General features: G+C 46.5%; 1 protein-coding gene across 1 annotated transcript in view; it reads right to left on the reverse strand.

Annotated features, from left to right (window-relative positions):
* Nucleotides 1–18502, reverse strand: part of FANK1 (fibronectin type III and ankyrin repeat domains 1) — a 106045-nt gene that overhangs the window by 48551 nt on the left and 38992 nt on the right. Inside the window, exon 3 of the mRNA XM_044297169.1 lies at nt 6830–6954. Within this exon, the coding sequence (XP_044153104.1) occupies nt 6830–6954 (125 nt within the window). The remainder of the gene's footprint in view (nt 1–6829; nt 6955–18502) is intronic.

Genomic DNA, 18502 nt, shown 5'->3' on the forward strand with positions numbered 1-18502 from the left:
CTTTTGAGATAGGAATTTTGGGTTTTCATGAGCTGTATCCCAAAATCATCAATATTAAAACAATAAAAGGCTTGAACTACTTCAGTTGGTGTGTAATGAATCTAAAATATATGAAAGTCTAATGTTTATCAGTACATTACAGAAAATAATGAACTTTATGACAATATGCTAATTGTTTTAGAAGGACCTGTATATATATATATATATATATATATAATTGGCGCAGCCCAGCAATCATTTTGTTTATTCTATGTTTCAAGGTGAGCACCAATTGATTCCTCACGACCACAAAGTACTTCAAAGTGCCGTCATTTCTTCATTCAGTCCCGAGCTATTATTTATGTGTCTTTCATTATTTACTGCTCATGTTAACAATGGGGCAGATCCAGATTGCTTACGCATATTTTAGCTTACCTAACACGTACAGAGACATTTATATTCAGAGACAAGATATTTGCCCCTGGGAAAGTATAAAAAACGTTACCCCCTACAAGACGGAAGATGGAACGATGCTAATTGAGACATCAGGCGGCGCGGCCCATCAGAGCTATGGATCTAGAACTCCCTAAAGAACATACATTGCCGTAAAATCACAACATAAAAGCTAAAGAAACAAGGTCCTGCTAAAAAGATTTAAAAAAAAGATAAAATGGGGAGTTTATCCAGGACTATTGGTCGGCTTTCACATTGTGTGCAATAGTCTGCAACTTGTTGCTGTTTTGTGCTTTTTCTCATCCCTTTTAAAAAAAAATCGTACACAAGTGTCACGATTCCCGACAGAAATTGATGAAAAGAATGATGAAAATATGTGCCTTTATCTTATTACACGTCAACCGGCTCTGGCTGCTGTAGCTTAGGACGCCTAGTCATATAATCCCGCGATCAATCGGCGCATGCAAAGTAGTAATCTGGACTTCGGTGGAATCTACAGCAGGTGCGCCAATTGATCTAGATGATGCCGGCGCGGGAATGCAGGGCCGGGACTCCTGACACAGCCTTGTCAATCAAGAGCTAAGGTGCACCAATGGGCTAAGGCCCGGCCCCTCGGTGCACTTAGAAGGTTTTTCTGGGATAGATCATCAAGATCACATTGGTGAAGGTCCAACGCTCGGCAACCCCGCCGATCAGCTGTTTTGGGCAGACATCGGCGCTGAAAACTACGGTGGACAGAGCTGGAAGCAGACGGCTCCCTTCACTGTGCAGTGGCCGTGCCGAGGTACTGCACATCTTTGCATTTCACGTGACGGATACTGAAAGAGCCTCTAGAATCCAGGAGGTGATCAGACTTTACGCCGTAAGCAATAAGAAAAAGAGAGAGAGATAAATAACGTCCTGCTGCGAATGGCGTTCTCAGTCCATATTAGACGTCTTCCGCTGGATTTGCTGACACAATAGACATTGTCCTGTAAAACATACTTTCTCCAGTTCGGTCTGAAAAAGACATTCCTATATCTTGCCTTGAAACAGATTTGTAGCTTAGGAGTTGGGGAAAAAAAGCACATAAAATGGAATGAAAGAGGATTTAGATCGCTCGCAGGATGGGATTCCAGCATGCAGCAGCGCAAGCACAATAGCTTCTCAGGAACTGCAGCAGATTGCTTAAAGTGCTGCAGCGGCGAGATTAAATCCCATTTTTAGAGACTTTTACCACGGTAATAGTGAAATGTGTCTGAGCGCAGGTATCTGCTGCACGATATGGTCTCATCCAGGAGAAGCTTTAACAGCCGGGTAGAAAATGAGAATTTTCGGCTTTTCAGTGCGCTGAAATGAGAAGCAATGTAATTATACAGGAGATATAATATATATATATATATATCTTGAAAAAAGTCCCAGCGAGCGGACTGAAGCATTGTGCGGGTGAATAAAGGACACCATTTCTTTCACCATATAGAGGTGTCGTGGAATTCCTTATATATATATATTTATTAGACTGCACAGCAGCATCTGCAAAATATACATGGAAAAAAATAAATAAAAAAATTAAATTGCACCAACGGTGATTAGATGCTGGGACTTTGGATCCAACCCCTATAATATCCCCCCCCCCCCCCCCCAATGCATGGGCCCCTCACACAGATTGTACTTACCCCGCTCCCCGGCACCCGCGTCGCCTCTGATGCCCGCTGCTGCGTCTCCCCGTTGTGCGGATCAAAACGAGTAAGATGTAATGATAAAAAACGATTGCCCCCCCAAGGTGTACATAGACTTTAGGCAGCAGATTTCAGCGTACATATCTGCACAGCAAATCGTGACATGCACGTGGCCTAAGAGCACAACCACGTGTAACGGCTCCGCATCCGGCCGAGATCCGCAGCAGCACAACCTGCCCTGGGTCGTGCAGAGTTTGGCGTGTAAACACGGCAGATTTCACCTTCTGCATTCCAAAGGGTGAAATACATGGCAAATATCAGCAAGCCTAAAATGACTTATGTACGGATTTTAGTGCCAACCTGTGGAAATCCGCCCCGTCTTTGTGCCCCTCAGATGCCACGTTCATAGCCAATCGTGGCATCTGACAGTAATAACAGTGTAAAATAAAAAAATAATCATACTTATCTCATCCGTTTGATCGCGACGGGGCGGCCGCCGCCATCTTGATTGAAGATCTGGTGAATCACATCGGCCGGCGTGGTGACATCATACATCGCCACGCATGGGATTTCGTGAGAGATCTGCAATCAAGATGGCGTCCGCCGCCCCGTCACAAGAAAATGGATGAGGGCAGGTACAATTTGTCTTTGTTTTACACCATTTCAGGGAAAATCAAATCGCTAACACGAAGCATGAGGAAATTCGGCTTTGCGGCAAATCGAATTTTTCCTGAAATTTGGATGGACTTTGATCCACTCAACACTAGTGAATGGGCCTGGGCTGCAGTACCAAGCACAGCCACTGTACAATGTATGGCGCTGTGTTGTGCTGATCGGCGAGGGGGGCCGAGTGTTGGCCCCCACCGGTCAGCTATTGATGATCTACCCTAGGGATAGGTCATCAATATCAAAATCTCAGAAATCCCTTCAAAGAAATATATTATTTTTTTTTTTACACTACAACCATATTACATAAGAAGCCATTTTCCAGCAGCTCTCGGGTCACGTTTCTCTTTTTTGCTGTATATACAGATTAATAATGTATACAGCATAGTATTATTTGCCATTTATTATTTACTGCTCACAGCGCAATCTAACGATGGCAGAGATCCAGAATGCCTACATAACACATTCGGAGACAAGATATTTCTCCCCGGGAGACTATAAAAACGTTAGCGAGCCGGTTAACCCCTTCCAAGCCAGGAAGAGTATGGCAGCATACTAAATAAGACAGCGGATAGCATGGGCCGGGCTATCAATGATGTGTAACTGGAGTTCTCCTATTAAACATGTGTATTAGAAGGAGGTTGGTTTGGATAATCCCTTTACTTCTGCTGGGTCCTCCAATATAAAGCGAGACCCCCTTGGTTCTGGCAGGGGACCCGAGCACTAGATGTTCCCTGGAGCAAGGCCTCCAGCAACCACATACAGACACGCTGGACATTTTTTTAAAGGTTTTTTTTTATTCAGACATCCCCACAATCCATAGAGGCATACATCTAGTGCAGGGGTCAGCAGCCTTCGGCACTCCAGCTGTTGTGAAACTACAATTCCCAGTAGGGTTGCACTGGGTATCGAATTATCCCTACTGTGCAGCCTAGTATCACAGAACATGGCACCCGCCTCCTGTATTTGTATTAATAGTTTAAAAACATTGGTGTCGCAGTGCGCCCGCCCCCCAATGCCCCCCCCCCGCCCGTTATAAATCATTGGTGGCGCAGTGCGCTTCCCCCCCAACCCCCCCAGTATTAAATCATTGGTGGCGCAGTGCGCCCCCCCAACCCCCCCTAGTATTAAATCATTGGTGGCGCAGTGCGCCCCCCCAACCCCCCTAGTATTAAATCATTGGAGTCGCAGTGTGTCCCCCCACTAATCCCCAACGCCCCTCAGTTATAAATCATTGGTGGCGCAGTGCGCTTCCCACCCCAACCCCCCCCAGTATTAAATCATTGGAGTCGCAGTGCGCCCCCCCCCTAATCCCCTCAGTATTAAATCATTGGTGGCGCAGTGTGCCCCCCCAACCCCCTTCCACCCTCAACTATGAAATCATTGGTGGCAGTGGCCACAGGTTCCCCTCCCTCCTCCTCATTGGTGGTGCAGTGGCAGTTCTAATCATAGCCCCAGTCACCTTGTCCCCCAATAAAATAAGATAGGACTGTTCGATTATGGGCCGGACGTTTTATAAAATGCGGAATGCACGCGGCTTTTTGGGCGTTTTATTTTTTTTGCGGGGTATCGAGTATCGCAATACTTTTTTATGGTATCGAAATCTAATCAAAATTTCTATGAGAGTTCTGAGAAAAGCAAAGCAAGTATGCATGCTGGGAGTTGCAGTTTCACAACAGCTGGAGTTACGGAGGTTGATGTAAAGCAGGCATGCTTAACCTGCGGCCCTCCAGCTGTTGTAAAACGACAACTCCCACAATGCCCTGCTGTAGGCTGATAGCTGTAGTCTGTTCGGGCATGCTGGGAGTTGTAGTTTTGTAACAGCTGGAGGGCCGCAGGTTGAGCATGCCTGTAGAGCATGCCATCGGAGGTGCCCTTTAAACACACACATCAAACTGCCAAAAGTATATGTGAACAGACTCGTACAGTGATTTGCAAGTCAAGCAAGTAGAGAGATGGTCCAGATAGTACTGACATAGGTAAATGAGGTGTCTGCCAGAGCGGGTAGGACATGGGTAGCGGTCTGTGAGAGGGGACGGTGGCATGAGGGGCAGTCTGTTAGAGGCAGGAGGGACCAAGTGGAACAGTCTGTGTGAGAAAGGGGGAAAAGTCTGTCCATTCCAGTCTCAACCTTCTTACTACAGGGTAGAGCCTGGAGGGGTGAGTAAACCACTAAACACAAGGTAGGAAACAATAACCCTTCCACTACTCTAGGTCACCAGGGAAAGTGAGATTAAAGGGATTTACACCCGGGATTAGCTGTTTGAAAAGGCCAAGATGCTTGGTGGGGGTCCCACGCCCATCAGCTATTTCAGAGTAGCACCTGGTAAAGGAGCTGTAGCACTGCCATTGAAACTGATAGATGGAGCCGTTACCACCGCCATCCAATGCACAATAGATGGAGCCGTTACCACCGCCATCCAATGCACAATAGATGGAGCCGTTACCACCGCAATCCAATGCACAATAGATGGATCTGTTACCACCGCCATCCAATGCACAATAGATGGAGCCGTTACCACCGCCATCCAATGCACAATAGATGGATCTGTTACCACCGCCATCCAATGCACAATAGATGGATCTGTTACCACCGCAATCCAATGCACAATGGATGGAGCTGTGTAGCTTTGATGAGTTAATCTGAAACTGCTGATCAGTGGGGATGCGGGGTGTAAGTCCCCCAAAGATCAGATATTAATGGTCTATCCTGAAGATTAATATCATGGACAACCCCTTTAAATGGTTATTACCATCTCACAAAGTGATGGCACATTGCTAGGATATACCAAGGCTTTACGATCAGTGGGCATCAGACCTTGCTATGAGCAGCCAGCTCTTTTTTAAAGGCCATGAACAACCTTTGGTGCAATTTTTTTTCTTATGCATTTTACTCTTTTTGGGCTTAAAAAAAAAAACTTTGTCTTCTTCAATTGGTATTTATTAAAACTTTTCAACAGTTTTTGTTCTACAGGGTTTAGTTTCAGTTTATCTGCATCTTCATTCAGTTTCATACTGAACCCGTCAGGTGCGGCTCTGACAGCTCAACGTATAGCCCACGTATATCTCCTCTGAACTCCTGACAGCTCATAGACACTCATTGCAGCTACATTCTTATCAAACTGATAAGAATATAGCTTAAATGAGTGTTTATGAGCAGTCAGGAGTTCCAGGTTAAGGACTACACATACAGCCGTCAGAGCAGCAACCTGACGGGTTCAGTCTGAAACTGAAAGCAGAATGCTCTGCAGATAGGCTGAAACTTAAAGGGCATCTGTCAGCAGTTTTGTACCTATGACACCGGCTGATCTGTTACATGTGCGCTTGGCAGCTGAAGGCATCTGTGTTGGTCCCATGTTCCTATGTGCCCGCATTGCAGAGAAAAATGCTGTTTTAATATATGCAAATGAGCCTCTAGGAGCAACGGGGGCGTTACTATTACACCTAGAGGCTCTGCTCTCTCTGCAACTGCTGCGCCCTCTGCACCTTGATTGACAGGACCAGGCACTGAAAACATCACGTCTAGACCTGTCAAAGTGCAGAGGGTTCGGCAGTTGCAGAGAGAGCAGAGCCTCTAGGTGTAACGGTAACGCCCCCGTTGCTCCTAGAGGCTCGTTTGCATATAGTAAACATCACTTTTCTCAGCAATGTGGGCACATAGGAACATGGGACCAACACAGATGTCTTCAGCTGCCAAGTGCACATGTAACAGGTCAGCCACTGTCATAGGTACAAAACTGCTGACAGATGCCCTTTAACCCTGTAGAAAACAAAGACTTTTGAAATTTTTTATAATAAGGACCAACTGTAAAAATGATTTTTAGCCCAAAATGAGCAGAATGCAATGCTAAAAAATTGCCCCCGAAGGTTTTCATACCCTTTAAAAGGGACACTAAAGATTTAGTATCCCCTATTGCAGTGATGTTCAACCTCCCACCATGCCCTGCTGTAGGCTGATAGCTGTAGTCAGTCTGGGCATGCTGGGAGTTGTAGTTTTGCAACAGCTGGAGAGCCTCAGGTTGGCCATCCCTTCCGAATTGCTGTTAGATGGCATAAGCCATACACTGACTTACTTGTAGTCGACACTGTGACCGCCGGGCTGTACGCATACTCTCCATCATGTCCTGTCACTTTCAGCCTGAACCTGTAGCTGGTGATGGGCTCTAAACCCTCGACAACATGCCGCTTGGAGTATCCACTACACAGGAGGCAAACGTGAGTTAGCGAGCTGTACAATCTTTACATAATGCATAAGACAATCAACCCCGTGAATCATCGGCGCACAAATGCAAAAAAAAACACAAAACAGCCGAACGCTATTTTCTGTAATTAAAATCCACCTGACCGCTTCATGGTTTGCAACCTACGTCTGATGAAATATTTACAGGGCATGCAGGAAACGCCAACAGCCCCTGACTGCAAGAAGCAAAACACGTCAGCAGCCTTGTTTGCAGCTTCATCACCTATAATCAAAAATTATTTTCCAATAGTCTATGCATTTCTCCCCCATCAAGTATTAAAACCTGAAGGTATAAATCAAGCAGTCTCCAGAGACGTGATAGCAGCAGAATATTAACGAGGTCAGCCTGCCACCTAGTGGTCACTCTGCATTCTCCTTTGACAAAAACAGGCTGGATTTTTTTTTTATAATTTTTTTTTTGTGTGTAATCTCTTCAGATCTGGCAAAATTAGGATGAGGATTCAAGCAGAACACTAATAATAATCATAGGGACCGATCAGGCGGTGCACTAGTATAAGATTTTATGTCGATCGGGGGCATTACCGGCATGAATCCTATAGGAACGACATAGCAGGCCTCCATTCCAGGAGGGTCATTTGAAGTTCACATAGGCAGTGGTACATGCTGGAAACATGATGACAGCGCACAGCCGTTTATTGCTGTTTTCTATGGCGTGTGCACATCTGTCAATTGGATGGATGTATCAATGTTGTATCCAGATGTAGCAGTCGCTGCATACGATCGGCAATACGGTGCCATCAATTACAGAGGCCGTAGAGTGTGCAAATGATCTTAAAGGGGTTGTGCAAGAATGGGTGGGCTTTTGGTAAACCTTTTCTTGGACCTGCAAAGGGAAGATGACTTACCTGCTTCCCGCTTCTTCTCCTCCAGGCCTGCGATGCTCCTCTGGGCTCCATCGATGTCAACATCTGATTTGACATCGCCGCAGCCAATCATTGGCTGTGGTGGCATCCGGCTCCCCTCACATCAGGCATGCTCAACCTGCGGCCCTCCAGCTGTTGTAAAACTACAACTCCCACGATGCCCTTCTGTAGGCTGTCAGGGAATGATGGGAGTTGTAGTTTTGCAACAGTTGGAGGGCCGCAGGCATGCCTTACATCATGACAAATGGTCACATGATGCAAGGGGAGCCAGAAAGTGCCGCTATCAGTGATTGGCTGCGGAGATGTCAAACCGGATGTGGACATTGATGGAGCCCAGAGAAGCATTGCAGGCCTGGAGGAGAAGTAGCGGGAAGCAGGTAAGTCATCTTCCCCTTGCAGGTCTGGCAGAACGCCGGGGGTGTGCCAACCCCCTTCCCCCTCCATCTTATTTCAGTAAGGTCAAAGATTTTCCTGTTGTACGCTATGCCCTAGTTAAAGGGGTCCTCTCCCTTCAGCAAATGGCATTTATTAGGTAGACTCTAGAGCAGGCATGCTCAACCTGCGGCCCTCCAGCTGTTGCAAAACTACAACCCCCAGCATGCCCGAACAGCATACAGCTATCAGCTTACAGCGGGGCATGGTGGGTGTTGTAGTTTTACAACAGCTGGAGGGCCGCAGGTTGAGCATGCCTGCTCTAGAGGAATGTAATACAAGGCACTTACTAATGTATTGTGATTACCCATATTGTCTCCTTTGCTGGCTGGATTCATTTCTCCATCACATTATACGCTGCTTGTTTCCAAGAGCTACGACCACCCTACAATCCAGCAGCAGTGGTCGTGCTTGCACACTATAGGAAAAAGCGTCGGCCTATGTGCACTCCAGCGGTCCCGGCTACCAGAGAGACCAAAGCTTTTTCCTATAGTGTGCAAGCACGACCACCACTGATGGATTCCAGGGTGGTCATAACCATGGAAACGAGCAGTGTATAATGTGATGGAAAAAAGAATCCAGCCAGCAAAGGAGGCAATATGGACAATCACAATACATTAGTAAATGCCATGTGCTGAAGTGAGACAACCCCTTTAAAGAAGTTAGCTCATGATCCATCGCTACTAATTGCTTTAAAACAATTTACATTGTACCATAAAAATATTGGTTTTTATCGTTCATTTTTTGCTTCCATGTACCACACGCCTGTTTCGCTGCTCATCTGTGCTGCTGGGTTCGAGCTCTGGAAAGAATCAGTCTCCTTCCCCTTCTGGCAGCAGACAATATACAGTCTTCTTATTTTCCCTGCAGAAGGAGTCTTCTCGGCTATACCGCCATGTTACCGGCAGGGACAGGCGATCCCTAGGCAGCAGGGACCTGGCTGTGGGGGGAGCGGATGAGCATGTGTGTCCACCAGCACGGAACTCATTCAGTGGACGTGCAAATTGCTATACTTTGATCACCAGATGGTGACATACAATGAAAGTGGATTAGTTTATCAACATAAAAATTGAAAATATGCTTAATTTTTTTTTAGGATCTATACTTTGGATATAATATTTATTGGTGGGACAACCTCTTTAAAGTGTTTATTTTTTTATTAAATATTGATGACCTATACTAAGTATACGTCATCAATATCAGATTGGTGGACAGCTAAAGGGGCCTCTTCATACCGTACCAAGCACAGCGCCGTAAGCTATATAGTGGCTGTGCTTGGTATTGCACCTCATTCACTTGAATGGGACTGAGGTGCAGAAAGGTCATGTGACCAATGAATGTGACATCACAGGCAGAGGAGAGGTCGCGGGGCTCAACTGAGCACCTCGGCCCCTTCAAGCAGCTGATCAGCTGATAATTCATCCATATATTATTTATAAATGCAGCCATAGACCTCACAGTTAAGCCAGGCACAATGCCTCGTAGGGCTAGCTAGCTGAATATAATGATACCTTTAACATAGCGATCCGTATCCATATGCAAATGAGCAGTTAAGTGCACTGGGGGCGGGCCCAAGACACTGTGCACTCTTGCTCCTCCTGCTTCCTCTGCTTGATTGACATGGCCAAGAGAGGTGACTATGCAGGAACCTGCCCCTGTCAATCAAGAAGAGGGAGGAGCTGGCAAAGAAAGCAGGAGGAACAAGGGTGCTTAGAGTGTCCGGGCCCGCCCTCAGTGCACTTAAACTGCTCATTTACATATGGATTAAAAGGGCTTTTTCTCTAGAATGGAGCAGCGGACAGCTAGGTGAAAGGTATGACTACATTCAGCTGAGCTAGCCCTACAAGACACTGTACCTGGTGGAACTGTGAATTTCCTGCTGACAGACTCCCTTTAAACGCCTCCATCGAATATAATTTACATAACATGTCTTAGCAGAGCTTATATGGTCACTCTGCTTCAGCGGACACCTACACACTCACCCACGCTGAGGCCAATTTCATAGGAAGCCAATTAATTCTGAGATATTTTAGACTGTGTTAATTAGCCAGGTCACAAAGACTAAAACCAAGTTTGAAGGTGTACAAGCCAAATGCGTGCAGTGTGGAATCGGAGACGTCAAAGACACCCACTGCTGAGCCACCCGGAATCTGACACCCACTGCTGAGCCACCCGGAATCGGACACCCACTGCTGAGCCACCCGGAATCGGACACCCACTGCTGAGCCACCCGGAATCTGACACCCACTGCTGAGCCACCCGGAATCGGACACCCACTGCTGAGCCACCCGGAACCGGACACCCACTGCTGAGCCACCCGGAACCGGACACCCACTGCTGAGCCACCCGGAACCGGACACCCACTGCTGAGCCACCCGGAACCTGACACCCACTGCTGAGCCACCCGGAACCTGACACCCACTGCTGAGCCACCCGGAACCTGACACCCACTGCTGAGCCACCCGGAACCTGACACCCACTGCTGAGCCACCCGGAATCTGACACCCACTGCTGAGCCACCCGGAATCTGACACCCACTGCTGAGCCACCCGGAACCTGACACCCACTGCTGAGCCACCCGGAACCGGACACCCACTGCTGAGCCACCCGGAACCTGACACCCACTGCTGAGCCACCCGGAACCTGACACCCACTGCTGAGCCACCCGGAACCTGACACCCACTGCTGAGCCACCCGGAACCTGACACCCACTGCTGAGCCACCCGGAACCTGACACCCACTGCTGAGCCACCCGGAACCTGACACCCACTGCTGAGCCACCCGGAACCTGACACCCACTGCTGAGCCACCCGGAATCTGACACCCACTGCTGAGCCACCCGGAATCTGACACCCACTGCTGAGCCACCCGGGATCTGACACCCACTGCTGAGCCACCCGGAATCTGACATCCACTGCTGAGCCACCCGGAACCTGACACCCACTGCTGAGCCACCCGGAACCTGACACCCACTGCTGAGCCACCCGGAATCTGACACCCACTGCTGAGCCACCCGGAACCTGACACCCACTGCTGAGCCACCCGGAATCTGACACCCACTGCTGAGCCACCCGGAACCTGACACCCACTGCTGAGCCACCCGGAATCTGACACCCACTGCTGAGCCACCCGGAACCTGACACCCACTGCTGAGCCACCCGGAATCTGACACCCACTGCTGAGCCACCCAGCCAAGTTATAGTGGTGATTTATAGGATATAGAGTCGTATATGTAAGATTTCATTTAGGCCTCATGCCCACGACCGTTGTTTTGGTCCGCATCCAAGCCGCAGTTTTCGCGGCAAGGATGCGGACCCATTCACCTCAATGGGGCTGCAAAAGATGCGGACAGCACTCCGTGTGCTGTCCGCATCCGTTGCTCCGTTCCGTGGCCCTATTACAGTTTTGCGGACAAGAATAGGCATTTCTACAATGGGCCGCCCATTCCGTATATTGCGAAAGGCACACGGGCGGCTTGTTTTTTGCGGATCCGCGGTTTGCGGATCGCAAAAAACGAAACGGTCGTGTGCATGAGGCCTTAGACAGTTAAAGGGCATCTGTCAGCAGATTTGTACCTAGGACACTGGCTGACCTGTTACATGTGCACTTGGCAGCTGAAGGCATCTGTGTTGGTCTCATGTTCCTATGTGCCCAAATTACTGAGAAAAATTATGTTTTAATATATGCAAATGAGACTCTAGGAGCAACGGGGGCGTTACCATTACACCTAGAGGCTCTGCTCTCTCTGCACATGTAACAGGTCAGCCAGTGTCATAGGTACAAATCTGCGGACAGATGCCCTTTAAGATTTGTTATTTGCATATGGCAGAATTCAGACTGTGGATCCCAAATCCCTCTAATGAATATACAGTCCCTCACTGTACCTCTGTGAGCCAATGATTTTCCATTAAGGCATACTACAGTTATTTGGTGCCATTTACGCTGTGAATTTTTAAAAAATTTTTGTTTTACAGTGTTTTTACCATTTTCCTGATACTATAAAACACTGTAGCAAATCTGCTGAGTCTGACCCGCAGTGTATATGTCCATGTGGATGTGCCCTAAGGCCTCCTGCACACGGACGTTTTTTGCGTTCCGTATACGTTCCGTATATGGAACCATTCATTTCAATGGTTCCTCAAAAAAAACGGAATGTACTCTGTATGCATTCCGTTTTCCGTATTTCTGTTTTTCCGTCCCGTTTAAAGATAGAACATGTCCTATTATTGCCCGCAAATCACTTTCCGTGACTCCATTCAAGTTAATGGATCCGCAAAAAAACGGAACACATACGGAAATGCATCCGCATGTTTTCCATTTCCGTTCCGTTTTTTGCTGAACCATCTATTGAAAATGTTATGCCCAGCCCTATTTTATCTATGCAATTACTGTATCCTGTATATGCCATACGGAAAAACGGAACAGAAACGGAAACAAAAAAACAGAACAACAGATCTGTGAAAAACGGATCACAAAACACTGAAAAAGCCATACGGTCGTGTGCAATAGGTCTAATGGTGAGACAATGTAGTAATCCAGCATGGGATGGCCTTGGGCCTCATCTATATCAATCCCTTACATTTTTTGCCACAGCTCTCTCCCTATCACAGCGCAGGGCGTTTCCTTTCTGCTGCCGCTTTCTCCTTATCACAGATGGGGGGGGGGGGGTACTTTCCGCTGCTCTGTAACCGTCACAACGTCTAACAGTAGATAACTGAGCAATGTTATTCAGGTGGAAAGAGAAATGAGGAAAAGAAGGGACAGCTATAACTCAGTGGCCATACTACATTTTTAATTACATGCAATTAGATAAAGTATTCAGACCAGGTGCTGGTTTGAAAAATGCAGATATGTTTTGTGGGACAACCCTTTAACTACCAGGGTCGCCGGCGTGGCACATGTTATGGGGCCCAACAACTCGAGGGGCTTCGGCACACAGGGAGAAGGTGCAGTTAGTGCTGAAACTGAATGGGGCTTTATTCCAAGTGATGATTCTGAGCTCTATGTTTACTTGCTGCTCCTTCTGCAAAAGTCCCAACATTTGCATCCCCATTTATGGGACATTTAACCCCTTAGAGCCCTATTTCACCTTAAGGACTTGGCCATTTTTTTCAAATCTGACCAGTGTCACTTTAAGTGGTGATAACTTTAAAACGCTTTGACTTATCCAGGCCTTTCTGAGATAGTTTTTTTTTTTACTTCATTTTACCAGTGTCATGAAGTACAATAAGTGACGAAAAAAACACATTTTTATTTATTTATCGAAAATTTGTAAAAAAGTGCAAATTTCCAAGTTTCAATTTCTCTACTTCTATAATACATAGTAATACCTCCAAAAATAGGTATTACTTTACATTCCCCATATGTCTACTTCATGTTTGGATCATTTTGGGAATGATATTTTATTTTTTGGGGATGTTACAAGGCTTAGAAGTTTAGAAGCAAATCTTGCCATTTTTCTGAAATTTTCAAAAACCCAATTTATCGGGACCAGTTCAGGTCTGAAGTCACTTTGCGAGGCTTACACAATAATAGAAACCACCCAAAAAAGACCCCATTCTATAAACTACACTCCTCGAGGTATTCAAAACTGATTTTACAAACTTTGTTAACCCTTTAGGTGTTCCACAAGAATTAATGGAAAATAGAGATACAATTTCAAAATTTCACTTTTTGTCAGATTTTCCATATTAATATTTTTTTTCCAGTTACAAAGCAAGGGTTAACAGCCAAACCAAACTCAATATTTATGGCCCTGAATCTGTAGTTTACAGAAACACCCCATATGTGGTTGTAAACCGCTGTACGGGCACACGGCAGGGCGCAGAAGGAAAGGAATGCCATACGGTTTCATGTTTTAGTGTTTCCATAGTCTGAGAGCCATAATTTTTTCAGTTTTTGGGCGATTACCTTGGGTAGGGTATGATTTTTGCGGGATGAGATGACGGTTTATTGGCACTATTTTGGGGTGCGTGTGACTTTTTGATCGCTTGCTATTACACTTTTTGTGATGCAAGGTGACAAAAAATGGTTTATTTAGCACAGTTTTTATTTTACATTTTTACGGTGTTCATCTGAGGGGTTAGGTCATGTGATCTTTTTATAGAGCAGGTCGGAATGGACGCGGCGATACCTAATATGTATACTTTTTTTTTATTTATGCAAGTTTTACACAATAAGTCCTCTTTCACACTACCGTATGGCTATTTCAGTGTTTTGCGGTCCGTTTTTCACGGATCCGTTGTTTTGTTTCCGTTGTGTTTCCGTTTCGTTTTTCCGTATGGCATATACAGTATACAGTAATTACATAGAAAAAATTGGGCTGGGCATAACATTTTCAATAGATGGTTCCGCAAAAATGGAACGGATACGGAAGACATACGGATCCATTTCCGTATGTGTTCCTTTTTTTTGCGGACCCATTGACTTGAATGGAGCCACGGAACGTGATTTGCGGCCAAATATAGGACATGTTCTATCTTTCAACGGAACGGAAAAATGAAAATACGGAAACGGAATGCATACGGAGTACATTCCATTTTTTTCGCGGAACCATTGAAATGAATGGTTCCGTATACGTACCGTATACAGAACACAAAAAACGGCCCGCGAAACGAAAAATAAAAAAGGTAGCGTGAAAGAGGCCTAACAGCTTTTTTAAAACAAAAAAAATGATGTTTTAGTGTCTCCATATTCTGAGCCATAGTTTTTTTATTTTTTGGGCGATTGTCTCAGGTAGGGGCTCATTTTTAGCGGGATGAGGTGATGAATAGATTGGCACTATTTTGGTGGGCAAACGCCTTTTTGATCGCTTGCTGTTGTACTTTTTGTGATGTAAGGTGAAAAAAAATGGTTTATTTAGCACAGTTTTTATTTTTTATTTTTTACGGTGTTCATCTGAGGGGTTATGTCATGTGATATGTTTATAGAGCCGGTTGATACGGACGCGGCGATACCTAATATGTATAATTTTTTTCTTTCCCCTATTTTTTTTTAACTTTATTTGGGGAAAATTACGTTTTTGTTTTTTTTTAATTTAAACTTTTAATTTTTTGGAGGGAATACTTTATTTTTTAAACTTTTTTTCACTTAATTTTTTTGTCCCACTTTGGGACTTGAACTTTTGGGGGTCTGATCCTTTACAATGCATTCCAATACTTCTGTGTTGGAATGCATTGGCTGTATGAGTACATTGGCTGTTACTCATACAGCTTCCGGCCTGTGAGATCCAGGGGGCTGGATATCACAAGCTCGTCACCGGAAGGCAGCGCGATGCCTTCCTTAGACATCGCGCTGCCTTCCATGCCATCGGGTCCCCCCTACAGCTGCATGGGGACCCGATGGCACCGCCGCAACCGCAGGTAAAAGCCGCAAACCGCAGGTCTGAAATTAACCTGCGGTTTGCGGCGATCGCCGATACGGGGGGGGGGTCACATGACACCCCCCCGGCGTTGTGACAGGATGCCCGCTGAATGATTTCAGCGGGCATCCTGTTCCTATTAACCCCCGCCACGCCGCAATGTACTTTTAAAGTTAGGGCGTACCGGTACGTCCTGAGTCCTTAAGGACTCGGCAAACATGGCGTACCGGTACATCCTACGTCCTTAAGGGGTGAAGGGGGTTGTCTCTCACTTCAGCAAACGGCATTTATCATGTAGAGAAAAAAATAATAATACAAGCCACTTACTAATATATTGTTATTATCCATATCACCTCCTTTGCTGGCTGGATTCATTTTTCCATCACAGAAATGAAGAGACTACGGCGCTCCGGTGAGCAGTTGTCACGAAGGGGAGTGGGGGAAACTCCCCACCGTACGATATTAGATATGCGGGGAAGCAGCTAGGCCAGGATGCCGAGATCAGGGAGCAGGTCACCTCCTAAAGCATCCCTAATAGTCACCCTAACTCCTCACTGTATGAGCGGACCTGGATGGTAGGACAGCTCATACCCAGGATACCGAGGACCCTGAGTCGCCCTGATAATCCCTCACATAGGAGCAGGGGAGAGATGACCTGTTCTTCCAAGACACGGAAGAGCAGGAGTTTCTGCAGGCCAAACAGCTAGGAGTGGAAGCCAAGTGGAATGACAGGTAAGTATCCAGTGGCAGGGATAACCACTGAACCAAGAACCCAGTAAGGCAGGGTAACTTACCTGCCGCAGCTGCTGGACAGCACAACAGAAGACCACACCAAGGTAAACTTGAACCCATACAAACGTACTGGAATCCAAACACCAAACGGATGCAGTACGTACTGACACACAGGAACCAGCACTCCAGCATCAGCTCACAGACTTGACTTTTGGTTCACCCCTCCGGGAAACCATGGAGCCCCCTTCCAGAGGCACAACAAACAGGGTACGACTCGCATACATTTCGGACATAAAACACCAACTGACCAGACATGAAACAAGAAGATGAGACACCACACCCTGAACATAAACCCACACAGGTAAGGAAGGAGAACTTGGAGGATAGAATGGGAAGACAATTTATGCCCAACCAGGTGGCCCTCAAGGACTGGGCAGGTTCACCCAGGAAAGGAGCAGAGTTCCATCACCAAACAAGGCTGGAGTACAACTGACTCCAGCCTGGAAGCCACAGGTAAAATAAACCTCGTGGCCACAGCCAGGACACACTTAAATCCCCACCAGCTAGATAAGTAACCGCTCCGGCACTAGACAGGAAAGGCCCAAGGAGAAAGCAGGAGGTACCTACATGCTGTAACCACAACAGGTTGCCGCTGGCAACAGTATGCACAGCAACCATGTCACGGTGCACACCAAAGGCCGTGACAGCGGTCTTCCTACATCAGCGATGTGACATTCATCAGTCGAGTGGCCTAGGTGCAGCTCAGTCCCATTCAAGTGAGCCGCAATACTACGCACTATCCAATGGACGATGCGATGCTGTGCCCGTTAAGCTGCGAGGAGGCAGCGGCGCTCACAGGAACGCAGTGGCCTCTTCAAACAGCTGATCAGCAGAGTTCCAGGAGTTAGACCACCACCAATCAGATATGAAACACTCGGAAAACCCCTTTAATGTAGGCTGAACCGACAATAGGACCAACCTACTCCATGAGTGTGGGCCCTCCCATCTCGGGCAGTTTCCCTCCCGAATTTTTGTTTTTGAGGGAAGTAAGCTGCAGACAGAGGTCTAACTCCCGTCTCCTCATTCAGAACACAGTTAGGGCTTGTTCGCACGACAGTGCAGTGTTTTGCGGTCCGCAAATTGCAGATCAGCAAAACACGGATGCCGTCCGTGCGCCATCTGCAATTTGTGGAACGGAATGGACGGCCCTCTATAGAAATGCCTATTCTTGACTTATAATTTTTGTGGGGCCACAGAACGGAGCAACGGATGCGGACAGCACACGGAGTGCTGTCCGCATCTTTTGCGGCCCAATTGAAGTGAAAAACTGCGGCTCGGATGCGGAACTGAACCACTTTCTATATGTCCAAGCTTCAATACCTGATGTGTGATGAAGCAGCGAGAAGCACATGGAGTAGAAATACGTGGTGCATTAAAATACAGTAATGTTGGCAATTTCCTGCTGGTCTGCAAATCTGTCCTCTGGTCAGCTAAACTGTAATCTACAAATCCTGACCGCAAAATGGATAAGGCTAGTTAGCCAGGAACTATTCCAACAAACAATCATTGAAAACATTTTTAATTGGATTTAATAAAAATAAAAAATAAAAAATAACACAATTGAATACTATGGCCAAGTAGTCCACAAATGCAGAGCTCAGGGAAAGTCACAAACAGAGAGCCACCAATAACAGGGCCGTTTGGGAAAGGCCTCATGCCGCAGTACAGTTGTGTGCACGAGGCCTTATGTTATCAGTTTCATGAGTGGGAGAGAAACAGAGGTTCACAGATGAAAGTGGTTACCGCACGGCATGCATATAACTGCCATATGTGTAACCGCTCTTCTATAAATCCACGTTTTCTCTCCCACTGAGGAAACTGGTACAAGTACAGCAGAAAAAGGGAATATTGATTGGGTACTTTTTAGGTTCCTCAGGGCACCTAAGAGTACGGTCAGGATCTAAAAGTAAGTTCAGGATCTAAAAGTAAGTTCAGGATCTGGGTAAGGATCTACGCGTACGGTCAGGATCTGGGTCAGGATCTAAGGGTACGGTCAGGATCTGGTTCAGGATCTAAGGGTACGGTCAGGATCTGGTTC

The sequence above is a fragment of the Bufo gargarizans genome, chromosome 6, assembly GCF_014858855.1.
Source record: "Bufo gargarizans isolate SCDJY-AF-19 chromosome 6, ASM1485885v1, whole genome shotgun sequence".
In the NCBI taxonomy this organism is placed as follows: Eukaryota; Metazoa; Chordata; class Amphibia; order Anura; family Bufonidae; genus Bufo; species Bufo gargarizans.